Genomic DNA, 11,634 nt, shown 5'->3' with positions numbered 1-11,634 from the left:
CAGCATGTAAGACGTGGATAAAATACTGATACCATATCTATCACCAGAAATTATTGTTATTATTATTGTTATTATCATAGGATAGTAATAATCATTATCATCATCACAGGAATGTTGTATCACTGAAAAGTGATAGAACAAGTTTAAAATACACACTGTACAATAAACAAGATCAATCCAAAAAAATGAAACATCTTTATTTTGTGTGGCTAAATACTGTGTTGTCATCAGCACCTATAGTTGACTCTCACCACTTTCAGAACGTTACTACAGGTCTTTACAGTGTAATGCTGGCAACGTTTCCCACAGAAATGTAAACACCATAACCTACCATGTGGCAAATACGTACCTGTGGCAAATGGCACAAACCAAGACTTGACCTTTTGCTCCACGTTCGAGGGAGCTTGATGAGGGCTTTTTTTAGCTACTACATCACCGTGGCAAGGGAACTGCTTAGGTAATGTCTACAATGAGAAGTCTACACACCTCAGTGCTTTCCTTTAGCTAACGAAGCATACGCTTTCAAAGGCAAATACAAAACTTGAGCCAAAGAGAGTGCAACTCAGATGGTTTCCCCATGATGTTCAACTGTTCAAATGTGACCCTACTTCAGCAGCAGTATTATTAGTTTTATGTAGGCTTGAAATTTAATAAAGATAACTGTGCTTAAGCTATATTAGCAGATCTGCCATCGATTCTTGAAGCCTTAGAAGAACAATATTCATGGACAGATCACAGAAAAGAAAATATTTGTTTCATCAGTTCCTGCAAGCATATTGAATTGAATTGAAGGCCCAAACTATATCCATGTAAAGAGCGTTTTCCAGACCCATGTTTCTTTGGCATGCTTATAATCCATTGATGAAAAAGGAATGCCACAGATGTTACAAAATCTTTCTATACAGTATTGAGAATGGCCATGTAAACATTTTTAAGATAATCTCATCCACACATTAGTCACTCCTGCAACAGAACTTACGGCACCCAAACTAGTTAAAGGAACCATGTATTTCAGGTAGCTCAGCGTAGGCCGCAATGCAGCTGGGGAAGCAAGAAGATGTAAACGTCTAGTTAGACCACGCTGTGCTCCATGCTTTAACACCTACCCATCTGGCATCAAGAAAACTAACTAGCTGGAAGCTGGAATGGGTATGTCCCAATCCAGCTCATTTTACATTTGCACAAAGTCCATTTGATAACTGCACTGACACTGTACACGATCTGAAAATAAGCATAACTTACCTCTGTACCCTTGATGAACAATTTTTATCGGTGGCTTATTTCCTGCTAGGAAACAAGATGAAATCTTATCACATGTTCCCTCCACCCAAAGGGTGGGGGAAAAAATCTGTAAGCTCAAATATGTGGGCATAGAAAATACACAGTGGAAGAGGAGGGTCTAGAGTGCTATAAGGGAGTTTCAGTGTGAACAGGAATTAGGCTCTTTAAGGTCATGTCTGCACGGATAATTTCAGACAGTCAGGAATTAACATTGCCATTTACTGAGTTGGCAGGACATGAGGCAACTTTTGATCAGACGCCAATGTAAAGAAGCACAAAAATCTCAAAACGCTAATGTGATCTCAGCCTCTGGAACGACTGCTGCTTTTTCTTTGTTCTGCCTTCTTATGAAGGAGTGAAGGAATTCAATGCTTCAAGGAATTCAAGTGTCATTTGTCAATGAGATTCTCAGAGCAAGGCAAAAATTCAAACATTCCCTTATCTGAAGTATAGACAGCGTACAAAAACTGTGTGTGGCAAATGATTTCTTCTTTGTTAATGACTTGTACACACACAGTCTCAGAGCTAATCTAGAATTCTGTAATGGAAGTAGACAGGGAGCCAACAGAAACATACAGAAATATAACACAAATGTGTAGGACTATGATACCACAATATTCAGTATTAACTTAGTGAACTATTAGTTACAAATCCCACCATTCTGATCTCTGTTCTAGACCATCAAGTAGAGGTGTTCAAATAGAATGGGTCTGACTGACATCAGTGAAGGACACTGTTATATACACTGGATCTACTGTTACCCTGTCTTTTAGGTAACTTTTAATATACATAACTGATTGCTTAAAACACATCTTTACATAACAAGATTTATGGTTTAGTTCTAACATAAAGTACATAATCATATATATAACACATATATCTTATATGAGCTTTGGTGATCTAGACTGCAGACGCACTAGTTCTTGCATTTCGATTCTAAGGATTAGTTCTAGGGCTTCTTGTTCCTCCCATTACATATCAGTCTTGCCAAAACTGTTACACTAGCAGCCATGCCTCAGAGGCAAAATACAACCTTGAACTTATTATTTTCTCTTATATGTCATTATTCAGTCTGTATATAGGAATAAAAAAAATAATAAAATTGTGACGTCACCTTCTAGGAGCTAGACTGGGTTTTGCAAACTTCTGCCTGCCTTCCCTCATCCCAAATTTCCACAAACTGTATTCCCCTATGGTTAGGCAGAAATAATCAAAAATAAAACTAACCTTTAAAGCTTTGGATACAATGTGGAGAAGATGGAGGTTATTGCATACTCCAAAGCTTGCATACTGGATAGGTCTTTTTCTGCTGGCTAACTGAATTTCTTCTTTGAGTCTTGGAGTTTTGAATGTAATCCAAGCTCCCAATCTGATCTTGTATGTCTGTGGTCTTATTTTGCAGTTTTGCAGATTGAAGGACTGAAACTGTCAAAGGTAAGAAAAAAATACCCACAGTTCTCTGTGACAATCACAATATTCAAGAGCTGAGATTAAACAACACATGATGTTCTAACGGGAAAGATACACCATAGTATGCAGTGAAATCTTACTGACTCCAATCATAAGCTCCTCCAACAACTGCTTTTATATATCGTTGCAAGTCAGAATACAAAACTCTTTAGTAGGAGAATGCTGATATACCGCTAAGGTTCTGGCTTTGATGGGGAACACTTTGAAGTCTTTAGTAAAAAGAAATACTATTCCATGTACAGGCCTAGAAGTAAAAATGAAAATGTTGAAGTTCATCTAGGAATCTGCTCATACCACATTTCCACAATTAAACATAGATTGCGAGACAGCACTACACAATCAATTTCATATTACATTACCTCTACCTTCCAAAAAACCCCACGTGGACATCTGCGTTATGTTTGGTGCAGTTGACAAAGACAAGAATTTCACTGTCTTAGGAATGATAAATAAGTAGGCGACTCATTAATACTTAAGTATTTTGCTATCTGCCAGAAGAAATGAAAACTGATAAGTCAATCAAGAAATATCAGAAAGACAACCGGATTTTCATCCATTTGTAGGGTGAGGTCAACATCTAGTAAAATCAGCATTATTTACTTCTTCAGTGAACCTCTGCAACAGAAGATAAAACCTTTCATTTAGATTACAAAAATGAAGCACAGAAAAAGATTTAAATAAAAAACCTAAACTCTCTGCAATACATATTTCATACTGCCAAATACATATGCAACCATTTGGCATTTCCTTATTGCTATAAAAAAACCAATTTATGAAAAGTGGCTGCCGATGCAAAAAAACACTCGAACAAAAAAATCAGAACACCATTGAGTAACAAGAACCACACCAAAAAAATGCCCGTAAGTCCCCCAGTGAATCACAGGCTCACCATAAGAGAGATCATTCTCGGTTTATTTACATTCCTAAGCATGAACATTTCATTTCCCTTATTCCATTCAGAACTCTTTTATAAATAAGGCCCCATATCTACAATCAGTAGAGTGTAGGCACAGAAATTCCCCTCCATGCTGCTGTTAGCAAGACTGGAAAGACCTACGACTTGATCCAAAGTCCAATAATGTCAGTGGGGAGTTTTTCTACTTCCTTCAATGGGTTTAGAAAGGGCATTCGAGGTCAGCAAGCTGCACTCCTTATTCTGTCAGAAATTCCACTGAGGCAGTGCAGTATCAGGCTCCACATAATTACATACATCTTCTTCCTGAAACTGAGGTCAGTCACATTAATCGTACTTTCATGAGAAAACGTCTTTTGGAATCAAACTAGCTTTGTAAAACAGAAATAAAATACATACTATACATTGATTATGGCAATCTTTTGCACTACTCTGAAAAGATGCACTGTTTAGTTTTTAAACTTTTGTATTACTAGAGCTGGAGCTGTTTATTTTAACACTTTTAACACTTTATGTTTCAGTACTGATTCTCCTCTTACACATCAAAAGTAGGAAGAAATAATAAGCTCCTCAGGCTCATCTGAGGCAATGCACTTGGGCATATGCTTTGGAAATAGAGATGGATTTGTATCTATATTCGATTAAATGTTTTCCTCAATTTTTCAAAGTATCAAAAATACTGATCAAGTACATCAACACACAATGCTGAATTTTAAATAGATATAACAGGGAAACGTTTTCATCAGTGCTGCATTTATCTAGAACTTCAATCATGGGCTACTAGAAAATATAATGAAAGAAAAACCATAAATAAACCTAATTTTTTCCAAGGATTTTTCCCCTCCTATATTTGCAATCTGATAATAGTAGTAAAATAAATAAATAAATGAACATCATCCAGAAATACTTCTATCAAGCATAGTTTCCGATCAATCTTGAATCAGTGATGCAATCCCAAAAGATTAGAATATACTCGTCATTTGCTGGACTGGGATTTGCAGCTTCACAAATCACACTGCATCAGCGGTACCAAGAATGTCAGTCTCTGTTTTCCTCTGCAGTGGTTGGCTCTTCCTGTAATAAAATACCTAATTGTTTCTGTGCACATGAAAGGAAAAGTTCCAAACTATGCAGATTTCTCTGACGGACAACTTCATCAAGCTGTTGAAATAAAAAAAAATAAATTAAAAAAATAGATCAACTTTAAGAAAACCTGGAAATCAATGCCAGGGTTTGTCAGCAAAAATTCAACCTCATTCAACAACAAAAAATCCACAACCAAATGCAACACCAAAAGAACCTAAGTAACTTCTATGCCTGCAATTTAGTAACAACTTTTTAATGAAGTATTTGAGTTTCTTCAAAATAAAATGTACATAAAGCTAGAAGTAACTTTCCAACAGCTGTCAAAATTCTACGCAAGAAATTTGAAAAAGCTAAACAGCCTAGCTGCCGCACTAGGTAAATCCCCACAGCATCTTTTAAAATTGCAGCTGTTGCTTTTATAAGATACTGCTTCTGCTGTAAAATGAACGCTACGTACAACTGCATCTTCAAAAATTCAAAGTCTACTGTTAATTTAAATAGCAGCATGTTTGAATGGTTCCCAGAGGAAAAGTGGTAATATTTTCTGCCCAATTTGTTTATTCCAACATTTTATTGGAGTTCCCTACAGTCAAACAATGTGAACTATAATACCTGTCAAACAATGTGAACTATATACTTACCTGCAGTAAAGACAATGGCCCTTTCTTCCCCACCAAAAAAGATCAGAACACAATAACAAGACTTGGTAGGTTATGTCATATAAATGACATAAAAATACAGTTTACCAAAAGGTATTTGAATTTTCTTAATATCATAACATTAATAAATAAAATGCATTGCAGAATTCCTTTCATTTGAATTCTAAAGTTCAAACGTCAATCAAAGAATATCACAACTCTAACAGGACATAAAAGTTATGCCACTCAAGAGAAAGGAAGTAACTGAATTTGGGAGAAGCCCAGCTCCACACTTCTGTCGTGCACAAGTCCATAAGCAACGTCTCGAACTCTGTACCACCAGCAAAATGCTCATGTGAGGCCACGTGGCCCCAGCAGACCAGAGCAGCGAGTCTAGCAGACTGGTAGCAATCACCTGCAAACAGCCGTGTTTTTTCAAAAAAATATATCATGCGTCACATATCGGCCACTCAAAGCTTTAATTAGATCTTTCAACAAAACCTCTTGATCCTATGGTATCTCTCTGCACATATATGCTCATCATTCAGCAGCCCAGTTAGTTGCTCTAACAATCACTTGAATGGACATTTTGTTTCAAAACAGATGGATTTTTAAAAAAACATGAATACAGAATGCAAGGCAAAGTTAGTGAAATCTTCCCATTTCGCTTTGAAAATCCACTTGGGATAGCTGCACCGCTGTGATCGAATACGCAAAGGGAAACATTTTTATGACCCTGTGCTTTGCTGCTCTTTAAGTTCCTCTAACATGCAAACCCCGGCTCCGGTAGTTTGAATATTTTGGCATTTTGTTTCAACAGAGATGAATGTGTCAAAACTAGTCACAAGCAGAACACACACATATTTTCTAGAAGCCACACAACCATAAAACTCTCCTTCGGTAATGCATCTGCTTATACTTCTACTCCTTCTGCAAATTTCCAGCTGTTGTGCAAATTTTTGCATCTTTTAGCAAAAGCAGACATTACTGCTCCATACATAGCCTGGTGTGAACCTAGCCTGCTGATTTACAACAGATTTTAAAGCATATCTAGCTCAACAAAATTTCAGAAAAGTCTGCTCTTGATACATTTAAGTAACAGCTGCTACCGACAAGAAAATGAAAGACTTAGAAACAGCAATCTAAGCTCTAAAGAAGTTGTATCTAGCAAAGATAGTCTTGAACAAACGGACAACATAAACACACTGTTGTGATGGTGCACTTTTTCTGATTTGAAAAGTATCTTGCCTCCTTCCTCTTCTCTGGTCCAAAATATAATGAACATCTTGCATGGGGAACCTTGCAGATGTTTTTGTGCTTGTGACCCATATTTCTCCGAGGAATGGGCAGATATAGTGCAATTCACATAATATCATCTGTCACGTCTTAAGAAAAAAACATGAGAAACCTCTTTCTCTAAACATACTATGTCATCAAGTTCTGTTGCTTCTGGTAGATATATCAGTTGGAGGAGCTTAGCATGAAACTGATTCTCAATGGTTTCTTTTTATTGTATATTATATCACCTATACTCCTAGATAGTTCATTATTGAGCTTTGACCAAGAGCTTTGGCTAAACTCTCCATTTTCTTTTCTTGCAGCCTTTCCTTGCAGATTCCACTTTAAATAGATGAAAGTAGCTTGCCAGATGTGTGTCCTGATACGCTGCTGTTAACTTTATTTACCAAGGCAGCAATCTCAAATTCTATACAGTTAAATTTATTTCATCAAGTACTAACATAAATGTTTCATGTGTGTAGTGATTGGCTGCAATACGAACAAAACAGAATTTCTTTAGGCTTAAGAAAGATTTTAAAAGTCTCAAATGAAGTAAGTACACATTTGAGGAGTCTTTGCTGAACTCAGGTGGTTAGTTGGTAGTCTCCCTTTGTGCATAAGGAAAGTTTATCGCTTGTTAAAAGTTTATGTAAATTCAATAACATAAAAGTTCAAATTCAGTTGCCCCTTGTCTGCTCAGTTTACGTATAAGCTTTGCCTTGAGCAGTACATTTTAAAATTCTTCCATGCTACAGTAAACGACAAAACACTCTGAAAAGACTTGGGACCTTCACATAACACAAAACGAGGAGCAGCAAAATGATGTTGGCTTTAAAAATGGTACATTTGAATGTACTCGGAAGGAGAACATTCCCATTAATGGAGAAATTGACTGGGAAATAGAAACAAATTCAATGAAGCTTTATTATATAATATATTGTTTAATGAAGTGCTAGCAATGGACACATTTTTTTGAATTGTGCCTCAATGTTGCCGTGCTTCTGCTTGCATAATATACCATGAGATGTGAAAATATGTAAGTAAGGAATTTTAAATCTTGTTTTTCTAAACAGTCTTCTCTCTATATTTTTAGGTCCTGTTCACTTCATGGAATGATCTCATTATTTAAACAAACATTAACGGACATCTGGCAAATTCAAACTGAATGTGACTCATATGCAAATGTAATCAGTATGAATAACGTATTAGGGATGGAACATTCACACAACCAAACCAACCCAACTGTTCCAATTCTATAGATACTGAAAAATACACCGTGTTGGTCCAGATCTACCATGAGAGGGCAATTTTCTACATCACACCACCACTGTTATTAGTAATAATCAATGTTTCTCTTCCACCACATGAAATCTATCTAGTTCAAAGTTCCAAATTCTGTACCTTGTGTCCTATTGGCACAGCTTTTATTAGCTCAAAGTTTTAATGTTCTTGAACTTCACTATTTTAAGTTACTCAACAGCATCTTGTTAATTATGTACAGATTTGATTTTTTTTTTTTTTTTAAAGAACCAGAGCTTGCCTCTATATGTACTCCTACGGAACCTACTGAGGAACTGGCTATGTAAGATTTGGAAAAGCAGTTCCTAAACTCCATAGGGTCTATACCACTCCTAAAATTCCCATAATCATTGAAACACAGTCATTTTCCAAAAATTAGTTGATTCTTGGAGGACATTCTAACACATTCACTGCTGTTTTTTTCCCTTCTGTTTAAACCTTCAGTCCACTTTTGAGGTCTAAATGTGATTCCACCACCCTTCTGGCCAAAGATGACCGGACAAGACTCCCTGTGGCATCCCACCTCAGTCATATCCCTGGACTCCGCAGAATGATGTGACTTTGAGCCACACAAGGCATGCCCTGAAGGGAAGCATAGGCCTCAGCAGAACTCCTACCACGGGATGCAAGAATTTGACTTGGGAAACAAAAAGAAAGGCTCACACGTAACCGTGCAGAATACTGCCACCAGGTGACTGCTTTCATCCCAGGCTGCTCTATTTTATTTTAAGTCAATCCATCTTCCTCTGTATCACTTCATAAACCACAGCTCAAACCAAAGTTAATAACTATTCTTAGCTCTGCGTTTTCTTAGCTTTTATCATACAGCTCAAATTTTCTGTAAAATGGGATGAAAGCCTACATGGCTGATGCCTAAAGTAGAAAATGATTTCTTACAAAAATAACGGAGCATGTATATCCTCCATATCTTCCCCTTGTAATATCTACCTGAAACCAGATATATTTTCATGGCATATGAGCTTAGTTTTCCTCTATTGCATATTCTCCAACTCGTTAAACATTTCAAATTGCTAGAAGAGAAACCCAGTCAGAAGTCTATAAATAACTACTATATGTCAGAATTATATTAGCCATTACTAGTAACTAATAAAATATCTTGTGGAAAACATAATTTTAGGTTCAGCATTGAAGATTAAAGGATGAAATTCTGATCTCACCATAGTAAAGATACATTTTGTTATTAATCTCACTGTGGCCTGAAGTTCACCCAGAAAAGTGAAGAAAGCAAAATTAATGTTACATATGCCTCTTCAATTTTCCTTTTTGTATAAACACTAAGATGTTTAAAAGCGAATTTTCAAAACTATTTCTCAGATAATACCATTTTCCAATACCAAATATATTTGTAGCTGTAGAAAATGGTAGCTCTGTTTATACAAATACATATTGAACAATTTACCTATACTTCAAATGATAATCTGATGATTAATGTATTCAAATGCAGTTCAGCTCTTTACTCTGGTTCTGTAATACTAACACGAGCAAAAGTTACAATATTCTTATTATCATGAGATTCAACAAATACAATGACCAGAGATCAAGAAAGAGCAAAGATGTTGAGTAAAAGTTCTAAATTTTACTTTTACGACTGGTATTTTTCATAGTTGATCACACATATGTACACCGTAAAATAAATAAAAAATAATCTTGCCATTATAATTTAATGAAGTAGAGCAGTTTTCCTTAAAGATCGTAAAATCAGAAATCAGTTTTTGAGTCCTGCTGATTTCTTATGACACTCATGCAAAGAAGTACATCAAGAAACCACTCTAGCACAGTAATATAGATGTTTATATTTGTCCATAAAGGGTGGTGGGGGTCAGCGGGGGAAAACTTCAAATCCTGAAAAGTATCCTTGCCACTCAAAGAAAATCATGTCCATGCAACGACAGGAAATTTCAAAAGCAAAACGAATGTTTTGGGGAATTGAAAAGAGAGATTGATGTGTAAGAGAATGTGTTCTGAAGATCGAGTTTGGCAGGTCCAGATTAGGGAGGCTGATAGAACGGCTTTCCATTTATTTAGTGTTTACAAGTAGCTGCTTGCTAGCTGTTGAATAGGATTCCCGGCCAAGGTAATCCTTTGAAGCTGAATATTGATTAGGCACAAGTAATTATTTATAGACATCGTCATGGCATCATTACATTTTTTTCAAAGACTAGCAGTATGAGCAATCCTACATATTTCCTATCCCCTTTCTAAGTAACGTTCAGTAGAAAGGGGACATTTTAACACTGTACTAAAAGCAATCAAGGTTTTGTTGTAATATTTGTCAAAATTTATCTTCTTTTATTTAGTCTTCATTTCTCTACATATTTTCATTGTTGATAAACATACCAAAACTTTGTTTATTCGCTGTTTGCAAACAAACTATAACTAATTTCTATTTCTTTTTCTATATGGGTTTGTATTACATGAATTTATTAACTAAAGAACTTAAAAAAAAACCAACAGTAAAAATTAATTAAAGACTAATGCTAAACATAATTCAGATTATGATTTTTTGGTAATTTCGTTAAATGTCCTCATCTTTGTAGAAAACTAATACAAGCCTAAACTAACAATAAAGCAAACTTACATTCTTCCATGAAAAGACTCTGAAATAATTTTTCATTTTATTCTATAGTTCTAAGTTAGCATTGTTTGATCAACACTTTGATGGATGTATCCATGAAGAACAGAATACTAGTCAAAAGCATTGATGATGAAAGACTGCTTTTCTAAATATTTATGTACTTAATAATTAAGGACTAGAGGAAAAAATACAAGTCCTTCTGAAATCAGTGGAACCAGGAATATACCTTAGTTAAGTACAAGAAAGAACTTATTAAGACTCTTGATTTGTTCACGCACGTAAATAATTTACTAACACATTCTGTCAGTGGCACTCTTTCCTCTGTGCAAGGACTCATTCCACACAGCCAATATGATGTTAAAAATATACTGGGTTGCTCATGGAGCAGTTAATCCAGATGTAATGCAACTGCTTTCTGAGAGTCAGCCATTGATGTTGCAATTGAATTCACATTTAGGTATTTCTGGTTGGCCTAATTATATGTACATCTGTAATAATACGTAATATTTCCTTTAAATCATTTTAGCATCAGTCTGTGCTATAAAATACAGCTATGGTCTTTTTGAACAACAGTCCAAATTTCAGTGCTAAGTGGATAAATGACTGCATTTTAAATCTGTAGCCACTTTCTAAACATTTTTGGAGAAAAATTATTTCTGAAAAATTATGGGTTTTCTTGTATGATTAAAACCTTAGCTTTTGCAGACTCCTCCTGCCCCCATTCATGGTACACAATAATCCACTGAAATGGACTATTTCAATTTAGAGTTAGGATTCTTTGCATTTACTGTAGTGGATATTGGCTAACAAATCTATTGTTCAGCAGAACATTACAGTGTAATTAGAGACTCACAAACGACTTCTCATATTTTGATCGGTAGATGTCCCTCTGTGAGAAAAAGTCAAAGAGAAGGGGCTTGTTTGGAACAATTTTTATGATGTATAGGTTTTGTTGTTGGTTTTTTTTTTTCCCCACAGCTAACCCACAGTAGTGAATGAGCCTGACATTATTCTGAAAAATTCTGTAGTTGCAGAAGTTCAGCTACATGATTATATTTTCTAGTAAAACTATG

At 35.6% G+C, this 11,634-nt stretch overlaps 1 protein-coding gene across 1 annotated transcript in view; it reads right to left on the bottom strand.

Annotated features, from left to right (window-relative positions):
- Positions 1-4,702: 4,702 nt before the first annotated feature.
- Positions 4,703-11,634, bottom strand: part of CCDC91 (coiled-coil domain containing 91) — a 122,833-nt gene continuing 115,901 nt past the window's right edge. The window contains exon 12 of the mRNA XM_009695564.1: positions 4,703-4,825. Within this exon, the coding sequence (XP_009693866.1) occupies positions 4,703-4,825 (123 nt within the window). The remainder of the gene's footprint in view (positions 4,826-11,634) is intronic.

This window comes from Cariama cristata, unplaced genomic scaffold (assembly GCF_000690535.1).
Source record: "Cariama cristata isolate BGI_N322 unplaced genomic scaffold, ASM69053v1 scaffold4532, whole genome shotgun sequence".
Classification (NCBI taxonomy): Eukaryota; Metazoa; Chordata; class Aves; order Cariamiformes; family Cariamidae; genus Cariama; species Cariama cristata.
This window is presented reverse-complemented; position numbering and strand designations above follow the sequence as displayed.